The sequence below is a fragment of the Limanda limanda genome, chromosome 5 (genome assembly GCF_963576545.1).
Source record: "Limanda limanda chromosome 5, fLimLim1.1, whole genome shotgun sequence".
Taxonomy (NCBI): Eukaryota; Metazoa; Chordata; class Actinopteri; order Pleuronectiformes; family Pleuronectidae; genus Limanda; species Limanda limanda.
Window position 1 is genome coordinate 20139506 of NC_083640.1, and position 19669 is coordinate 20159174.

Below are 19669 nucleotides of genomic sequence, written 5' to 3' on the forward strand. Positions count from 1 at the left end.
TGAGGGGAAATGATTTGTGTGTTTTGTTTGTGTAGAAAATGAGGCAGATATAATGAGGAGTGATGAAGTGTTTCCAGTAAACACAAAGACTGCAGAGTCAGGTATGTGGGCATCAAACGAGAAAGTGATTCATGAACACGTGTCTCAGAAATGCAGACCTGAAAGTAAGGTATCCCCAGAGACCACCTTGTCTGTCTGTGCACATCAACCACACAAACCACAACCGTGCAGACATGAGGTGACTCCTCCTGCCGTTGGTTTGTTTGTTATCCCACTGGTGTCATGGATATGGGGGTCAAGCGGCTGTCAGCCTATAAACAAACAGGCTCATCACTGCACAACATCGCTGTTCAAATGCCGAGGACACTTCTGTTAGTGGGGGTGTGGCGCTGATCCTTGGCTGTGTCCCGAGGTAAGGACCTGCTGCCTCCGAGTTTTAATCCTATTACAGCGACGGCAATAAAGCAAAGATCATAATTTTCAACTTCAGGTTATCGATGGATCATCATCTTGAACAAAAAACACACAAACGACTCCACGTCGCAGTTAAACAACTTGATACTCACCTCCTGTGTCATAGTTGTGTGCTCGGGGAAAAAACACTTGTCAAACACTATTTGAGATTCGTCTGTGCACCTCCAGTACAGGTTGACTCCAGGACATGCAGGACTCGGCCTGTTCAGTCTCAACAAGAGGTAACGTCAACCTGTGAGTAACAGGGTCAAAATACAAATGAGGAAGTGAGTTAACACACACAGAGACTTTGGTGATACTATACTAGTACAATATGTAGACAATATGCAATACAATATATACACAATATACGGACAGTATGCATGTTATGTACAGGAGGAAGGACACAGGCTATACAAGCAAAAACAGACAGAGAGAGAGAGTGCAGAACTGAGACATAGATAGATAGACAGAGAGAGAGAGAGAGAGAGAGAGAGAGAGAGAGAGAGAGAAGTAACACATTATAATGGAAACTGGATTCACAAAGTGTAGCTGTCACATGTCTCAAAAGGTTTGTCTTGCCAAGTAGATTAAAACCACAGACATGTGAAAAACAACAGCCTCATTTGTTGGAGTTATCGTAACTATGTGACTTGTGAGCAGTGACCAAAACACATTATTACTCGTTTTCTTTTTTCTTTTATTGTTTCTGTACCTCCTGCTTCTGTTTATTTATGGCTGAACAGTTAATCCAGGTACTTGGTTCTTTTGGTGGCCACACATCAGCCTCAGACAGCTGGCTAATGGATAGCTTCATTAAGAAATTACAGGAATCCATCACAAAACAACTTTAATAAAAGCCAGACATAGCTCTAACAAGGGGACTGGTGCAGCAGATAATGGAAACACACGCAACCAAAATATGTGACTCTCTTAAGGGAGTCGTAATTCTCATCTTTGCTTCAATTCACTGTCTCGTGTGAAACTAGTTTTTCCTCATTTTCACTTCCTGAGTCACATAAATAAATATATTACAATTGCACGTGCTTCTCAGGAATGTGTTGGTGTTATGAATTTTAGAAGTTCCTTTTTGAAGAGTTTCCATTGTCTCTTTCTCTACGGAAATCAGGTGACTCTAATGAACGAATTAGATTTAGAGTCATAACAGGACTTCTTTGTTCACATTTAAGACACAAATGGTTTCAATGCTCATGGCTGATTGGTGGGAATATGAACAGCTGGGTTTTCTATCACTCTTTCTGATAAGGCACCATTTAAAAAGGTTTTACTAATGCTGTGCAAATCTTTTTCAGACTACTGTGGACGTCTGGGTTCCCAAGTTGTGGAAAATATGCCTCCCACATGGTGGCAATTTAATAAAGGAGATATTTCTAAGTCTGCAGTTAAAAATGATGTAAGGCCATGAATAAAGAATAAGGGATCAAGTCATCAGCAAAAGTCTAATTTCTGCTGTATCTCCCAAACATTAATCACTAAATTAGAAAACAGAGACAAATAATTCTTGAGAATTCGTAAAGATGTCGGATGCTGCGTCATGATTCAGTGAGTCCCTGGTTGAGTCCCAGTCATTCCTCTACTTTCTTCATCTCTGTCTGTCCTCACTCTCCCTGTCCAATGAAAAAAAACAAAAAACAAGAGTGTTTGGCCATTGAAAAAGTGCCTTGTGCGTCTTGTTGTGTCTGAAATCGGAGCGGTCGTATTGTCTGCTGCTCCACACAGCTCTCTCTTGTGGTCACGCTGACCTCCACAATAGTTCTCATTGACAGCAGCTCCATTCACTGTCACATGTGGCACTTTATCTGGCTGCTGCACAAACAGGTCACTCAGAGAGCAGCGTGCAATGACAGCATTTAAAGAACGGTCCCTGAAACAATTGTCTCGGTTCGGATTTTTATTTCCTCCACGCTCAATGCTCCGGACAGTTTTATTTTTGAGTTTGTGACAAATCAAATGACCTCTTGCTGGCCCCTGTCTTGCTCCTGTGAGGCCCTTGTGGTGACCCCAGAGACTGAACAGATTGAAAGAAGAACAGGAAGGTTAATGGGGTTGAACTCCACCCCTGAGAGAGGGATGTTAAAATTTTCAAATTGAATCACCCAGAGATAAACGTTTGACTTGAGCAACAGCCGTGTCAGTTTAATTTGGTTCCTGTTTTAGATGACGCCCTCAAATAGAGAAGTAGAAAAGACAAATTGACCTCAGAGAGGGAAACATATCCTCAGTGGGAGACGTGAAAGGAGCAGGTTGGTACCACTGACGTACTTCAGCCCTGACAACTAAACTTCATACAATTCTTTAAGGTTGTGATGGAGGAAATACAGGGCTGTAATCGGATCCCTCTTTAGTAAACCTTTCACATGATGCTCTTTTCCCTTTTCATCACATACACTATTTTGAAATTAACCAATCTACACGAGAACTTTTACTTTTGGTACTTCTAAGTATATTTTGATGTTTGTACTTTTACTAAGGTTTGAATGCATAATATCAACTCCACAGTGAGATGTGACTTCCTCTCCCACTACCACAGTTGAAACCTTGTTTAGCCTGAGCAGCTCAGTCTTCTTTGTGGGTTCTAGGGCCACCTAGTGGACATGAATGATGTTAACTCTGCACAAAACTTTTTTTGCAAGTGTCAGGTTTCATGTTTAAAAACAATCTAACCTAAACCCTGAAATACATTTAAAAACACACAAAACACTATAAAGTTCTAAATAATACGGACAATTCATGATGGGTTGTAACTGAGTTTATTACCATAGTATCAAACACTTCACCGCATTATTTCCATCCCAGTTAAAACTGGGCTTGCACTTTCTTTTCTCATACTCTGAAACCAGAAGAGTGAATAACTTGTCCAGAACAATCAACTCACTAATTTACCCTCTTATGAACAATTCATTACAGTAAACAGCAGATGACTTGTGTTGCTACACATGTTAACTTTGCATTTTGGTACAATGAAATACAAATAAACACATTTAATGCGTTTGTACTTCTCACATGATTCCAACTCTTCTGTCACTGGTGGAATCTGCTCCGAGGGCTCCAAACTAAACACTTTACTTGCTGCAGCTAAGCGAAGTGCACAGTCAGAAGCATTTTACAGCACAGTAGGGTTGTAAAATTTTATTTGGAGAAATCTGTACATGGAGGTTTTGGCCTTCAGTGGGTTCACATATATAAGCATAACGGGGACAAAGACAGAGAGCTCACTGAAGAACGACAGAAGTGCTATCCATTACTCAAAACTGGACAGGAAGGTCAGTACAAGCTGCTTCAGTGTAGCATCTGATGCCTCTGAGATCATGCCGTCCACCCTGAAACAGAAAACAGAGTTAAAAATGGTTGTCATTTAAACATGTAAATATGACATGTATGTATGTATTTCTGTCTTAAGCAGGGAAACAAATCTCACCTGATTGAAGTAAGCAGGTCCTGGTGCTGGCTGAGGACGTGCTGCAGGAAAGCCTTCTCAAACCGTGTGATCTTGCTAGGCTCCATCTTGTCCAAGTGACCTCTGACACCAGCATAGATGACTGTTACCTGCTCCTCGATGGCCATGGGACCTGGAGGCAAGGGCAGAGACAGTTCAGGGGTCAATTAAGCTTTCATAAAGACGGTGCTACAAGTGAGCAAAGGAAATTGTAATTAACACTCACAGTACTGTCCTTGCTTCAGCAGTTCAGTGAGCCTGACACCCCTGCTCAGGAGCTGCTGGGTGGCAGCATCAAGGTCAGAACCGAACTGGGCGAAGGCAGCTACCTCACGGTACTGGGCCAGCTCCAGCTTCATGGTACCAGCCACCTAGAAGGTCAAAAAAGAAATAGAAATTGTGACTAAAGCTTCCTGATGAAAACCTGTTATTCATTTTTTTTACTTTAATGTAGAACTTGCAGATGTTTCATATTTTTTTAATTAAGATGTTACCTGCTTCATGGCTTTGGTCTGGGCAGCAGAGCCTACTCTGGACACAGACAGACCCACATTGATAGCGGGACGGATTCCCTTGTAGAACAGCTCAGTCTCCAAGAAGATCTGCAGCAAACACATTTTGATTACAGCCAATAAAACAGAATGATGCAGAACATGTCATGAATGTGGCAGCGAGAGGACTTTAAAACCAACCTGTCCGTCTGTGATGGAGATGACGTTGGTGGGGATGTAGGCGGACACATCACCGGCCTGGGTCTCGATGACGGGGAGGGCGGTCAGAGAGCCACCACCGAAGTTGTCGTTCATCTTGGCAGCTCTCTCCAGCAGACGGGAGTGAAGGTAGAACACATCACCGGGGTAGGCCTCACGACCAGGGGGACGACGCAGCAGCAGGGACATCTGACGGTAGGCAACGGCCTGAGGAGGAGGAAGTAAATTTACAAAAGGTAACATGTGGGAATACTGCCTTAAATTAATTATTGATATTAACGAGGAGAGAACGTTCTCCCAGTGATCTGAGCCCGTACCTGCTTGGACAGATCGTCATAGATGATCAGGGCGTGCTTGCCATTGTCTCTGAAGTACTCTCCCATGGAGCAGCCGGAGTAGGGGGCCAGGTACTGCAGAGGGGCAGCATCGGAGGCGGTGGCAGAAACCACGATGGTGTACTTCATGGCATCAGCGTCAGTCAGTCTCTTCACCAGCTGAGCCACAGTGGACCTCTTCTGGCCGATGGCGACGTAGATACAGTACAGCTTCTTCTTCTCGTCAGTTCCTTCGTTGAAACGCTTCTGGTTGATGATTGTGTCGATGGCAATGGCGGTTTTGCTGGAGAGAAGATCGCCGATTATTTGAGAGAATAGATTTATGCATTTTTTAAATGCTATAGTACCTATTGAGCAAAACATTTGTTTGAGAACATTTACCCAGTCTGCCTGTCACCAATGATCAGCTCACGCTGTCCACGGCCAATGGGCACCAGACTGTCCACAGCCTTGATTCCAGTCTGCATGGGCTCCCTCACAGAGATACGGGGGATGATACCAGGGGCCTTCAGACCCACACGCCTACGGATTGAGGAACCCAGGGGACCCTGAAAAAATATCGGTACATAAACAAATGAGCCGTCATATCAAGATGATAAAATTGCTAATCTATTACATTTTTGTGAAGGTATTAATTATTTTTCATGAATGTTGATTAAAAGTTAAATTACATTCAAGTGTTCAAGATCTAAAAACGACAATGATAAATGAAAACATTTGTTTAAAAATGTCCATTTAGAAGAATCATTATCAAAAAGTTAATTGATTGGTCGTCAAAAAGCCATTAATATCTCAAATGACCTTTCCGTCAATGGCGTTTCCCAGAGCGTCCACAACACGGCCGAGCAGCTCCTCGCCGACAGGAACATCCACGATGGCACCAGTTCTCTTCACGACGTCGCCCTCCTTGATCAGCTTGTCGTTACCGAACACCACAACACCAACGTTGTCAGGCTCCAAGTTAAGAGACATACCCTGAAGGAAAAGGAATTTTTTACCTTGTTAGAAAGTTCGTAGTTGACAAGACTGAGATACATCTCACAAAAGGGTTCACCATGTTCTTTGTCTGTATTTAGACGTACCTTCAGACCAGAAGAGAATTCCACCATCTCTTCTGCCTGGACATTCCTCAGCCCGTACACTCTGGCAATACCGTCACCGATGGACAGCACGCGGCCGGTCTCCTCCAGGTCGGCAGTGGTGTCAGCTCCCAAGATCTTCTCCTCCAGGATGGAAGACACCTCGGCTGTGCCTGTGAAAGAGAAGACAAACCACCTGTAAGAACACGGAAGCTTTATCCATGCACGCACGGTCAATATAATACATCTTAGCATGTCCCAGATTAATTTGACAGCTGAAGCAAAACAATAAATTAATATAAATCCCTATATAGAAATGGATTAAGATAAAATTATTTTAACATTCCCTTTTTAAATCATTTAGAAAATGATATCAAGGCTGGAATTATTGCTAATCAGTTTTATTTCACAACTTAATGCAATCATGAGTCTTAGGAACATGAGGAGCAGCTTTGTCAAACAGCTCTAAAGAAATACGTTTGCCTGTAGAAAACTCTATAGTCGATGTGACAGTGAAGTTACCAAACAGCTCTTAAAATCCCAGTATGGCCAGTGACCTTCATGGCCCATGTCTGGGTGCCTGACAGTTGAAGGATAAAGCTTGTGTCCTGGTGCTGTGGACTGTCTCACCTGTCTTCTGCAGCCATGGTCTGGTTGTGTGGAGGTGGCTGACACCGACACAGGCGGCCGGCAGAGCCTTGGACACCTGCGAACATAGAGTCACATAGATTCTTATAACACGAAATTAAAAGTTCCCCTTGTACAATCTGCAGCGAGGCTGTTGAACCCGGTGCAGGATTCGAACCCGGGTCGCTTGTTTGACTGCTCCGCGGAGGGGACATGCGCTGTCAGACTTTCTGACCTTCACAGCGTGGCAGACTGAGCCGTTAGCCGAGTGCTAACCGTTAGCTTACCTGCTAACTGTTAGCCTAGCTCGCTGCAGGACGACGACGTGACGCAGCACAAGGGCAACGTCAACAAACGCATCCGTGACATCCACTGCAGAATTATCAGCATACTTTTTATTTTACCGAGCTCGTATTAGTTCCGTGAAACAAGCCGGGTTCACCAAGTTCGCTAGCGGCCTGTAGCGTTCACGTTACCCTTCACGCCCACAAGGTTCCCACTGACATTACGGTAAATCGCTGCAAGGTCAACATCGAGCTCTACATGGGTTAGGTTGAATACTTACAAATCCAGCCCTTCTTGGCAGGCTCCGGGCCAAAGCTGCTGCAACTCTCACGGATAACATGTTGATGCTAATGACCTGTCCTCCGCTGCACCGCCTGGGAGTCAATGTAATGGCTGAATGGACTCTTCTTCTATTTATGTGGGACCCATGTCACATTTCCTGCTCTGACTCACTGTTGCCCCCTGTCGTCAGGGAGAAGACTCTGTCAGAGTTTTTATACTGTACTTTACTTTACTTTACTTTACTTTACTTTACCATACTATAGTATACTACAGTATTCTATACTATACTCTCTAACTGCTTAAGCTTGAAAGATGCCCATCAATCTTCTTTTAACCTAAACATGATGTCATGTCTATGTTTTCAGAATCAGGTTTACATATACAAAGAATTTGCTGTGGTGTATTTAAGCAAGTATGAATATAAGACGTATAAAAATTCGAAAGAGAAATGTAATATAGATAACACTATAAGTGCTGTTTTTGTTTGCTATTATTTTATCACTATATATAGGTTTGTGAGTTATAAATCACAATAGTAACATTTATATTTAGAAAATCATGTTTGCTTTTGAGAAAAAAAATAATACAATTTTTACTGCCAAGTTTGTAAATTCATGTTTTTTGTTGCTTATTACTTAAGCTTAATTCCATTTCACCTCAAAAACGTTATCTTCACTTAATTTAATTTAATATCTCTTATAGCATCATTAATTAAATGAACCGTGATAGGCCAATTTATTTTATTATGAATATTTATATGAATGAGTAGACCAAACATCCAACACGTCTCAATTATGCTGAAAACTGTTTCTTCTCATCAATGATGTAAATACTGTTATTTGTGTTGATGTGTTCAGTTTCACGTGGTTTCTATTGCACTTCTGTTTGTCCTGGGAGAGGAATCCTCACATGAGTCTCTCTCTGAGGTTTCTATGCCCCCCCGGCTATTTTGGTAGTTTTTCCTTACTCTTGTTAAGGGGTTGAGAACAGAGGATGTCGCACCTTGTTCAGCCCTATATGAGACAAATTGTGATTTGTGAATTTGGGCTCTACAAATAATTTTTTTATAAATGATTGATTGATGTTGCTTCTATTCCAGCAGATAATCTGTATATGAGGTTGTAACACGTTTCTTGATGCCTGAAAGTGTAATTATTTGGATTTGCAGTTTGTCGTGACCTCTGATATTTCAATAACCTTTATTGCTAAATGACATTGACTGAACTTGAGCTGCTCAAATCTCCAAACGTCAATAAAAACTATCCAGCCTTTTGCATGTGCATCATCTCTCATCCTCACCAAAAAAATGTAAAATCCAAACACAAGACAACTTTTCACGGTGACTCCATTGTTCTTCGAGGTCAGTGTGGAGCCTCGCAGCGTCGCAGCATCGCCCCCTAGCGCCGCGGCCACCACACGACACGTCTGCTTCTGTCGGAGTCAGACAGTCGATCCGCTCGGTCCTCCAGCAACAAGCAGCCGCCTGAATGTAGATCCGCATGGGCTCTTACTTCTCTGTCTCTCCGAATAACCCAGCGGAACCTTGAGACACGGATCCCAGGATGGTGTTAGTGCATGTCGGATACCTGGTTCTACCCGTATTCGGCTCCGTAAGAAACAGAGGTACGGTATTAATATTCATATCGATCCCCAAAACAAGTGCCCTGTTTATCTTAATATTCACTGCAGCTGCCTGGCTAGCTAGCTAGCCGATAGCTTAGCTCGCGTTAGCTAGCAGTCGGATGATTCGCGAACGTGACCTTTATTTAACCCGTGTTAATTTGAGATTATCGCAAACTACTGAAACATCGAGTTTATCTTGTGCGATCGCGGCTAATTAACGAGCTAAACCGCCGCTAAAGGCTAAGCTAACTGGCTCCTGGGCTCAGGCTATGTCCTGGAGCGGAAACATCCCCTCACAAAGGATTTCACACATGCGGTCAAATCCTCACACAACCCCCCCACCCCATCCTTCCCTCAGACGAACAACAGATATCAACTCGAAAATCATTTTATTGTGTGTGTTCTGATTCACATCACGGTGCTCGGTTGTCACCTCCAACCCCCTCCAGACGTATTCGCTCTGCACAAAAAATACCGCAAAATAGACGTAGCCTCTCCAGCCAGTCAGCTTATCTGAGGGGGGATGATGTCATTTGAAGATCATCTGCTCCTCTGCTATCGCTCGGTCGTGTTTTCCTCTTTCTCTCCTCGCACCGGGGTTTCACTCGGCTTCCTCCGCGTCGACCGGCCCGTAGACTCCCCCCGGTACACGGGTCGATTCCCCCCAGGGAAGCGTGGAACCTCCCGATCCATCCAAGCATCACTCGCCCTCTTTTCCTTTTCATTTTGCTAATTGGCAATTCAGCAGCTGTTTGTTTGGAGCTGGCAAAATTCTAGCAGCAACAACAACAACAAAAAAAACAAAAACAACTAAACCAGATAAAACAATTGATAAAGCTACAGTGTAACATTAATTTCATAACAGTGGCCTCAGTGATTTCATTGTGCTTTTATTTCTGTTCTTATTTCCCTGTTTCATAGTATGGAGGCTGGCTCTACATTCTGCATTTATCAGATCTTTGTCGTCCCCCCATTGTGTAGCTAATGATCATCTGCTGCTGTGTGGTGTGGCGTGGCCTCTGCCTGTTCTCTGCATTTAGCTGTATTGTGAATCCCTTCTTCATTTCCTCTTTCCATCAGAAGACGACATTGGTATTCACAAAAAAAAATACACTCCCCCTCCCTCCCTCCCAAGATGTACTCAGCCATAGACTTTCCATGTTGAGCTAAAGCTATAGCTAACACCTAGACCAGAGCACCTTTTTTGTCCTTTTTCTTGTCAAATTGCTGTAGCACTGAGTTAACATTTTAGCTCCTTTTTTTTTTTTTTTTAGATCCCAGTTGAATGTCATTGTGTACCTCCCATCCAGTCTTGATAGACAACATGCTGTAAATTCCTGTAAAGTGGATACATTTTGCATGATCTCAAACACCGCACTGCATTGTTGAACACCAGAATTCGGCTCATCCTCCTTTCTCTTCACACAAGGTGCAATGTACGTGATTTAAAAAAAAAAGAAAAGAAGACCCTCTAATTTGGAAAAAAATGAAACAGCGCATGCGAATTGGAACCCACATGCATGCCATGTTTGTTGTTGTCAAAACATTGCAGCAAACGCTGTGACGTGATCACTTGCAATGACTGTAAAGGTACACTGCACCTGCACACAACAACCTGCCATAACTGTCTCCATTTTTGTGTAATCCTTTTCGTTCCCTTTGCAAATTTCAAGCTTCGAATCACACTGAATTGTCAGGGCTGTTTTGCCGTCTACTGGGCAAATGAAACTAAACATCCAAGCAATCAAAACATGCTCACTGGTGGTTCATCACTTCCTTATTTTCCCCCACTAACATACGGCCAAAATGCTATCCATTTCACAGGGATGCCTATTTTCCTGCACTGCTAAAACAACAGAGATCCTCTATTAGTAATAACGTCTTTTATTGTTTGGTTGTGGTCTCTCTTTACCTTTTGTTCTGGTAATAGTACTTTCAATGCATGATCACATTTTATGATTCATAATTTTTGGTTTTTGTTTTTCTACATTGACTAGTGAAAATCCAATGTAATCTTTCTGTAGTAAAGATGTACCCTGCTGTACTGGAATCATGTGCTGTAGCCAACACGTCTGCTCATTGGATGCCGCTTTTGTTCTTTTTAACCCTATATGGAGCATGGGGGGCCTTGCCTTCAGTCTATGTTGTTTATTTTTGTTGCATGAAATTATACTATTATTATAAGCATAAAAACAGGAAAGAAAACACAAAATCCACATATACTAATATTTTTCAATAAAGAATATAGTGTTTTTCCTAACCTTCAGTGTGCTTCTTGCTGATTTCCATTTATTGTCCTCCCTCTCCCCTGTCCCTACCTGCCCTCTCTCCACCCCCCCACCCACCTCCTCTCCCGCTGTGACAAAGATAGATGATTTCCACGCTTCCTCCATCACAGGGCCTGAATGAGTCTATCTGCTGTCATTCATGGTGATCGTTTTTCACTGAGATGCTTGAAAACGCAGTGTGCTATTTTAAAGTCTAGACGAGAGCCTTTGACCTGCGGCAGCAAGGTCATCCGATGTCGGCCCGGCTTCACACCGGCGACCTCTTTTTTTAACCTATACATTTTGACGGAAAGCTGCACGGTTTACCTCTTGTGGGCGTGTTTTTGAACTCATACTGCCTTTCTCAAGCTAATCCCAAATAAATGCAATGTAGACTTTGCCTATTTCCTCATGATTTTTAGAAGAGAAAAAAATTAAAATTCCACTGTTTACATCAAAATTCGTCATGTATTTTACACTGTCAAGGCAGATTAAACTCAAACCGTACTGGAATTTAGCGTCTTGCACAATTTTAATCTCTTAACTGTCAGGTTTCTGTAAAATTCACTGCTTCACTTTCTGCCAAATGGACTTAACAGAGCACAGTTGGGTTGAATCCTGCTCCGCTGGAGGCCCGCTATGGCTCTTTTTTTGGCTGGGGTTTCCTCAAAGGTTTCTAATCAAAGTTAAATTTGTTACTATAGTGTCTCAGTCCTTCCATAATCAAAACGGTCTGTTTCAGCCAAAGCACAGTATTAATACCACATTGCACCACAGCACAAGCTAGCCTGTCCTTTTCTCCCTGTTGAGTCTTGACAGCAGTCTGTTTGGCGCTGTTGCCAAATAGCTGTGGTTGGAGGGAGTAAAAAAGCATTCCAGCTATTTCCTCTAGATCCTGAATGTTCATATGGCAGTAGAACTTGTCGAGCTTTACTGTAAGTGTAAGGCACAAAGAGACGGTCAATTTTTACTGAAACACACATGTTTAACAGTGTGATTGTATTGCCCTGTTTCCTTTTCAAGAATGAAGGAATTAGTCTATAATGTTGAATAGATAGAAACTCGGCATCTAAACAGTTTAATGCAAAGTAAATCTTAGGTCCTAAAGGTTAACTTGCAGGAGAGCATTGACCAACACTCGGCTGCAGAAACCATAAGAACTGAGCTGCGTTGAAGATCTGGTAGATTTCATCTGTTCTGACCAGTCCGCTAGTCTGTGACTCAGAAGACCAGGAGTCACTCCAGAGGTCGGAAATGCAATTAAAGAAAATTAAAAGCTCACGTTGTGTGTGCAGGACCGAAAAATGGTTGTCATGCTCATGGTACTTGTGGTAACCATCATTTTCCCACCCCCACAGAAGTATTTTTCACCCTAGGTAAGAGGTAGGGCTTCATTAACATGCTATATCACACACACAGTGACACCACATTTCACCCACAATTAATTCCAGCTAATCTCTTCCCCTCGGGTGCCTGACAACTTCTCCTTATCCTCCACAGGATCCCATTTCAACCGGCAACAGCAACAGCAGCAGCAGCAGCACAGCCATGCTACCTCTTGCCGGCACTTCCAGTTAGGTCCTCAGGCCCCGCTGACCATGGACTTCCCCATGCCCCACCCAGGTCAGCCACAGTCAGGCATTAACCCCCACTTGGCCCCTCCCGGCCACCAGCATGGCCCTCAGCTCCACGCGACCCTTAATTCCCTGCCCACCCCCCAGTTCCAGGACATCCCCGCCCCTCCCTTCCTACCTCAGGCATTACACCAGCAATACCTCCTCCAGCAGCAGATCCTTGAGGCCCAGCACCGACACATCCTGCCACCCTCCAGGTATCCACACAGGTTGGCAGGGAAATTTACTGTACAAGTGTTGGTTCGAGTGGATCAGTTGTGAGCTTCATATTTACTGCTTCATGGGATTAAAACAAAAGGATATCTTCAAATACTTGGTTATTTCTGTCAGTAGACGCACCCCAGAGAGAGTTCCTCACCAGCCCCACAGATTACGGCCTGGGTACGAGTTTGCTCCGCCTCTTCACGTGCCCCCTCAGCCGGTGGTGCAGCAGCCCCGTTACCTGGCCGAGGGCACAGACTGGTAAGAAGAATACCTCGGATAATACAGAACATAGTGCCACAGCAGCAAACAGCTGTTTCTTTTCATTTGTTTAAAAAGCATGGTGTAATTTCAGATGTCAAAATAGAATTCTTATTAAATAACACCAAATAATTTAATTCTAATTCATTCTTTCACACTACTGATTAATTAAATTTTGGATGAAGATATGTTTTTCTTTCATTTTGCTTTAGTATTGCTGCACCATCCGCCTGCCGTGACACACTTAAGGGGTTTAGTACCAAGTTGAAAAAGAGCCCAAAGCGAATCAACTCTTATTAGACACTAAATTTGGAAATATACACTAATAAATGTTATTGAGTTTGTATGAAAGATTCCAATTTAAGTCCACAATCCTTTCATCAGAGTAGGCTGAGTAATACTGTGGTTGCTGCTGCTCTGCTAACAAATGACAATTTGTCAATCAGCGGTAAATAATGACTTGTGTGTAAATGACTGACTTGGTTTTGGGTTTCTGTGCAGGGATCTAAGTGTCGATGCTGGACTGCCGCCCCACCAGTATCACATCCATCCACTGCCACAGCACTATCAGCACTACCTGACCTCTCCTAGGATGCACCACTTCCCTAGAAACAATGCCTCAACGCAAGTGGTGAGCCTCCTCTTCCTCCTCCAATCAGCCGTGCTCGCCTCGGTGAACTCGCACCCACTCTCCTCCGGTTGTCTGAGATTAATCTCGATACCCAGCAACCGGGGACGACCTGTTATCCTGTGGGGTTTTCTTCTCCTTCCTGATTACTGCTGCAGAGCTGACACAAGCTTCTTTTATCTGTCATCTCCCAGGTTGTCCATGAGATCAGAAACTACCCGTATCCCCAGCTGCACTTGCTGGCTCTGCAGAGCCTCAACCCCTCCCGCCACGCGTCTGCAGTGAGAGAGAGCTACGAGGTTTGTGCTATCTGTCCGCTCCTTAGCAGACGCACCAGTCAACACTAATTTATCACCGCGGTCTTTGTGACCAATGTGCTGGACAGGCTTGAGTGTGTAACTGATTGTCTTGTTTCCAGTTACTCTGTGTTCCAGATGCCTTTAATGGCCCAGCTGTCTTCAATTTCATGACATTTGTTTTCATTTGAACAAGATGCTTTCATTTTCTAAGAGGCACTCTCCGGATCCTTGAACCACTAACTTGTATCAATATATTCCCATGTTTGATTGCAAACGCCAATTCTGTTTTACTCTTGCAAGACATTCACAAATGGTCTCCTTCTTTAGGAGCTTCTGCAGCTGGAGGACCGGCTGGGCAGTGTCAATCGTGGAGCGGTCCAGACGACCATAGAGAGATTCACTTTCCCCCATAAGTACAAAAAGGTAAAATAGTCCCCCAGTTATTATACCTTAACGCTGAGAGGAAGAGCGATTTGATATGGAGCGGTAGAGAGGAAGAATTGGACAATTAAACCAAGAGAAAAGAGAGGAATGTAAAAGGTCAGCGCTGGGTGGAGAGGATCATGGAGTGAAGACGAGGGTTGGGAGGGGATCAGGCGTCTCGCAGCAGTTCAAAGGTCAAACTCATTTCCGTTGGCAGATTAGTGAGACAGGTCTGCGGCATGCACAATTCGAGGCGAGCGATGACTCATGCAGTTGTCTGCAGATATGTGCGTGGAGTGAATTTAAAGAAGCGTCGGCACTGAACATGACCCAAATTCTCTGGGAGGAGTGTCAGATCATTTAATGCGCTGAGAGTGGGGGGGGGGAGTAATTGAGCCTTTTCCATCTGATGTTTTATTGTGTCTCTCTCTGAGAAGCATGATCAGGGGACTCCTTTCCTCGTTTACCGGCCCACTCAGAGCCACCTATTGCAAAAACATAGCAGGCAGCTGCACGACACGCTGTGATAACTGAAGTCTGTTTGTTTGCTTTGCTCGCTGCAGAGAATACCCCAGGACCTGAAGATGTGTCTGGAGGATGAGGAGCTGGACACAGATGAGAAGTGCACCATCTGTCTGTCGATGCTGGAGGACGCAGAGGACGTCAGGTACAAACGCACATTTATTTATTTAACCGCTTTTTCAATGGGGGGTTATGCAAATGTGAACATATTAGCTGAACATATCATTTGTTGTCGCCTTGGGGATGTGTTTCCTCTGTTATGCTGTGGAAGGGTGGAGAATGACCTCAGGAAGAACCCATTAACTTTTGGCCTGGATCATGGGTTGATCCCGATTTCTTCCCACTTTATTTAATAATTTGTCTATTACTCCCACAGTTACTTGTGTGCATGGCTGTAACTCTATTCCAGCCACCTGATTAACATTGGCTGTTCGTGTTGTCTGTCAAAACTTGGATGGAGTAAGTTCTATTAATGTTGTATCAACCATGTCTTTGTTTCTAACGAGGAAAAGTTATTTCCCGATAATTATCTTTACGGTTATATCGCCCAGCTCTAGTCTCCATAGGAATATGCTTGTGACCTGTGGCCATCCAGACTTTTCTTTTTCTTTTTGGATTTTATTCAATTATCTTGAAACTGTTGGATGGATTGCCATGATATCCTTTACAGATACATATATATATATATATATATATATATATATATATATATATATATATATATATATATATATATATATATATATATATATATATATATATATATATATATATATACGGTTTCCAGAGGGGTAATCCTCTAGACTCCCTGACTTTTCATCCACAAGTTGGCAGGTTGTGTTGTTTAGCTGAATGTCCTGAAAACATTTGGATGGACTGCTATGTTATTTCAGAGCTCAGTTTGTTGGTAATCACTAGATCCTCCTCCTCATGTTCTTTTGCGTGGTGAGTTTTCAGATCAGTGTTAAAATTCCTGATATAGAGATAAAGCGGTGTCTCATTTGCTCAGTTTGGGAACTGCAGCCGTTGAGACGCAGTGTTGTTACTCTTAAGGTTGTTTGGGAACAGCTCCACGTACACATACACACACTCACTCACACTGGACCTGAGAGAAACACACATTTCCTATAGCAGTGCTTCAGAATGGATTCACAGCCGTAGAGTTGAATCAGTTTTTTAACTAGGTTAGGTTCTGCCAAGTAAGTTCAAAGCATCAGGTCCAAAAATCCTATCACAGGATTTCTTCCAGCACCTCATCTTAAAAAAAATAACAACTCTCTCTGAAGACAACATTAGCATTTCACAAATCTTATGATGTGTGTCCAGTGTTGTGATCTCTCAAACTGGCAAAGTGGCCAAGCAAGTTATTTTTTATTTTCTGTCATGAATAAATAAAGTAGGTGAAATCATTTCCAGGGTCGGGTGTTTCTAGTCCTGTGATATTTTAAGAGTTGGGTCGTGTTCAGAGGAAAGCTGCATTTCTAATTATGAGCTTGTAGAATATGTTTATTTAGCCTGTTACATTCTGAATCCATAAACTCTCCGATCATTCAGTAATTGTGCCTGCTTAAGACTTAGAATTAAAATAAGTAAATGTATGAAGAGCACATGAGAAATCTTAGGTGATTATTATTGCATTCAGGACACACACTCACCAAAAAGAAAATATAGAATGTGTGTGAAGTTGAAACAATCTGATTTATAAAGTAACGTGAACTAGACAAGTGTCCTGTGATGCTCTCAAGGTAATCTGAACTCAGAGTGACATGTTAGGAAAAGAAAAGACAATTCACAATAGGGACATCTGAGATATTGTATAACTCTTGACTTTTTATTTGGACTTTTTTTTTTCTTACTGGTTGATAAAGCCATTTTTAACAACAGACAGATTCTGATCAACAGGCTGGTGAAGGACAGAATGAACTGTAGAATGATTGCAAACATGTTCCTAGAGCACCAATATGTGGAGTCGTCCTTGCTAACGGTATTGTCAAGTCGGGCTGTGCATTCTTTAGCAGCAGTCACAGTTTCCCCACAGATAAAATCAGATGTGAGCTGTGAAGCGAAACGTGATCACAAGAGGTCACTTGAGACGCAGTCTGATGCCAAATGTGAACCACAGGCAGACATCTGGGTCTATTCCCGACACAATCTGGATACTTACCACGACAGGAGCCATTAAATCACATGCTCGTCAACCAGTTCAAGGCTTCAGCTTGGCTCTCACCATGTTATATTTTATTTCTCTGTTATTTTATTTTACGGCAGTTTGCATGTGCTTTTTAACTTAACTTGACTTGCGTAGCCACCTCAGTTACATCCAGCTGTTCGAACAGTTCTTAGTTATGTTATTTATTACAGTGTTTATAGTATATAACTATCAGAACCATTTCCACAGTTTTCACTCTCTATGAACAAAGAGGTGACGCTCAATGTCTGACATAAATATCATAAAAAAAAATGCATTAAATTTTGTTATAACTATAAATAATAAAAAAACTGAGAAATCGGAAGAAAAAAATATCTTTGCCAATTTGTCCAAGGAATTTCAGATACTAGAAACTCAAATATAAAGCAGGCAGCAGCTAAAACTTGTTTCCATGATTCATACAAAATTAATTAATTTTTTTTAATCCTCTGTGTCTGCAGGAGATTACCCTGCATGCACCTCTTCCACCAGGCGTGTGTGGACCAGTGGCTGGCCACCAGCAGGAAATGCCCCATCTGCAGAGTAGACATTGAGACCCAGCTGACCCCCGACAGTTGATGACTCCTGTCGACTCCCGCAGCTTCGGATCTGGTCTTGTGAATTCTCCATTGCCTCCCGTCTGGGGGGAAAAGCTCTGCCAAACTCCCCTCTTCCCCCTCTGCATCACTCCACGAGCCCGCCTCCTGAGACGGCCGGGACAGAGGGATCAACAAAGCACACTCACCCACAACACAGCAAGGGACAGGGGGTTGACGCACAGATCGGCGGCTGGACTGAAGGTTGGTTGAATGGGACTTTGATGGATGTAAACGTAGCAGCGGACACGTATGGACAGATGTGCTGAGGCTTCACACGATTCTGTCTGTGTACCCTGTGTACATTTCTCCATACAGCCACACACAGAGAGAGAGAGAGAGGACACTGACCACCAACCTCCCCAGCTCAGTGTGGTGTATTAAGGCCATGTCTCTGCCACAACATCTAAACCCTTTCCCCCCCCAGGCCTGTGAAAAATCCTTTAAGCTGCACTCTGCCCAAGCCCTCAGCACATCTGTACAGAATATTATCAAATGATTAGCATGAGGTTGTTTGGTGTGAACTCTTGTAGCTGAATGCTTGTGGTGTAATGGAGTATAGTACTGAATAAGTATTTACAGAGTAACAGTGTTGTGTAGCAAGCAAAAAGCCTTTTGAGAAATATGTTTGTGCAAATATAAACCTACAGAACAGAGAGGGTGAATACAGCTCCGACGGCGAGAACACGCGGCGCGTCCAATCACAGGCAACGACAGGAAGAGCTAGTTGTGTAAAAAGGCCAAAAATCCCTCGTTCTCGTCCAACACGGTTTTTGAATTAACGGTTGGTGGACGCCATCAGAGTTTGATGCTGAACCCGCTAACTGCAGGCATGGCTTCCAGTGATCTGTGTAGTGTCGTAGTCTGGGCCTCTATAATCTAGAGCGGAGGCCTCAGATGTGCATGCTGTCTGGCAGGCTTGGGCTGTGTCGTTAATGTTGTGGAGCAGTAGAAACAGGGACTGTGTCTGTGCATGTGAAGCGTATACTATGACTCTGACGATCCCACTCATTCATAGAGGAGGAACGAGAATGCACCCCGTGCCCCACCCCACCCCAACCCCCCCCCACCCCATCCCTACCTCACCCTTCCCCTCCCTCTCCCTCTCCCCTCTCTCCCGAGTTTAGACCAAAGTTGCCCTTAGACACAGATCTCGGACAAACGTAGCATTTCTCTCCTAGTGTCTGCGATTAGGATTCAAAGAGCTGCTCGGCGGGTCCGTGTCTAACAGCAACTCCTCTGTGTTGCCTTGCTCACGGCATGATCGTGGTCATGAGAGGCCGGCATGGGCTTGAGGATGCAGTGCCTGAGTCTTGCCATCAGAGTGAATAAAATCAGACATTTGTGTCACCTATTACCGGAACCTTATTGCCTATCGAACAAGCACATGTGATTTCTTATATGCGGCGAATTGCCTCTGTTGTGTATCGGCTCCTTTCATTTCAAATCTAAGTTGCTCCCACTGTTTAATAAAAAAGACTGTGTCTGGTGTTACAGGGAAAAATACAAACTAGTTTGCCTGTGATATGTGCTAGAATGTGTATGATTGTCCCCACAGCCCCCCCCTCTCCCATGGTAGTCGCGTACGGTATTGCTAGAACAACTGTGATATGTTCGGTGATAGAAGCCGTTTTCTCTGTATCATGCATGAACCATGTCGGCGTAGTCCACTTGAAGGAGGGTGAAAGGGAGAAAAAGCCATCCATTTGAAAAATACCAAACAATTGTTCTTAACATTAGTTTTTATTTCAATTGTCGATTTGTGGTTTTTTTTTTTTTTTTTTTTTCTTATTACTTGT

The 19669-nt window shown here is 43.3% G+C and overlaps 2 protein-coding genes across 4 annotated transcripts; one reads left to right on the forward strand and one right to left on the reverse strand.

Annotated features, from left to right (window-relative positions):
* Positions 1-3208: 3208 nt before the first annotated feature.
* Positions 3209-7343, reverse strand: LOC133001293 (ATP synthase subunit alpha, mitochondrial). The gene is made up of 11 exons (XM_061070836.1): positions 7227-7343; positions 6665-6740; positions 6038-6207; positions 5757-5930; positions 5337-5503; positions 4938-5238; positions 4603-4827; positions 4405-4512; positions 4137-4281; positions 3893-4043; positions 3209-3794 (listed from the first exon to the last, which is right to left on the reverse strand). The coding sequence occupies exons 1-11, from the start codon at positions 7284-7286 to the stop codon at positions 3716-3718; spliced, it is 1656 nt and encodes a 551-aa protein (XP_060926819.1). The 5' UTR covers positions 7287-7343; the 3' UTR covers positions 3209-3715.
* A 1346-nt stretch (positions 7344-8689) lies between these two features.
* Positions 8690-18899, forward strand: ark2cb (arkadia (RNF111) C-terminal like ring finger ubiquitin ligase 2Cb). Of its 3 annotated transcripts, XM_061071820.1 has the most exons (9): positions 8690-8851; positions 12414-12494; positions 12619-12949; positions 13086-13214; positions 13716-13845; positions 14037-14141; positions 14469-14564; positions 15128-15231; positions 17736-18899. In XM_061071820.1, exons 1-9 carry the CDS (start codon positions 8791-8793, stop codon positions 17851-17853), a joined length of 1155 nt encoding a protein of 384 aa, XP_060927803.1. In that variant the 5' UTR covers positions 8690-8790; the 3' UTR covers positions 17854-18899. The 3 variants fall into 3 exon arrangements, with proteins under 3 accessions (XP_060927803.1, XP_060927804.1, XP_060927805.1); XM_061071821.1 differs by lacking the exon at positions 12414-12494 and having other exon boundaries at positions 13083-13214; XM_061071822.1 differs by lacking the exon at positions 12414-12494.
* Positions 18900-19669: the final 770 nt, after the last annotated feature.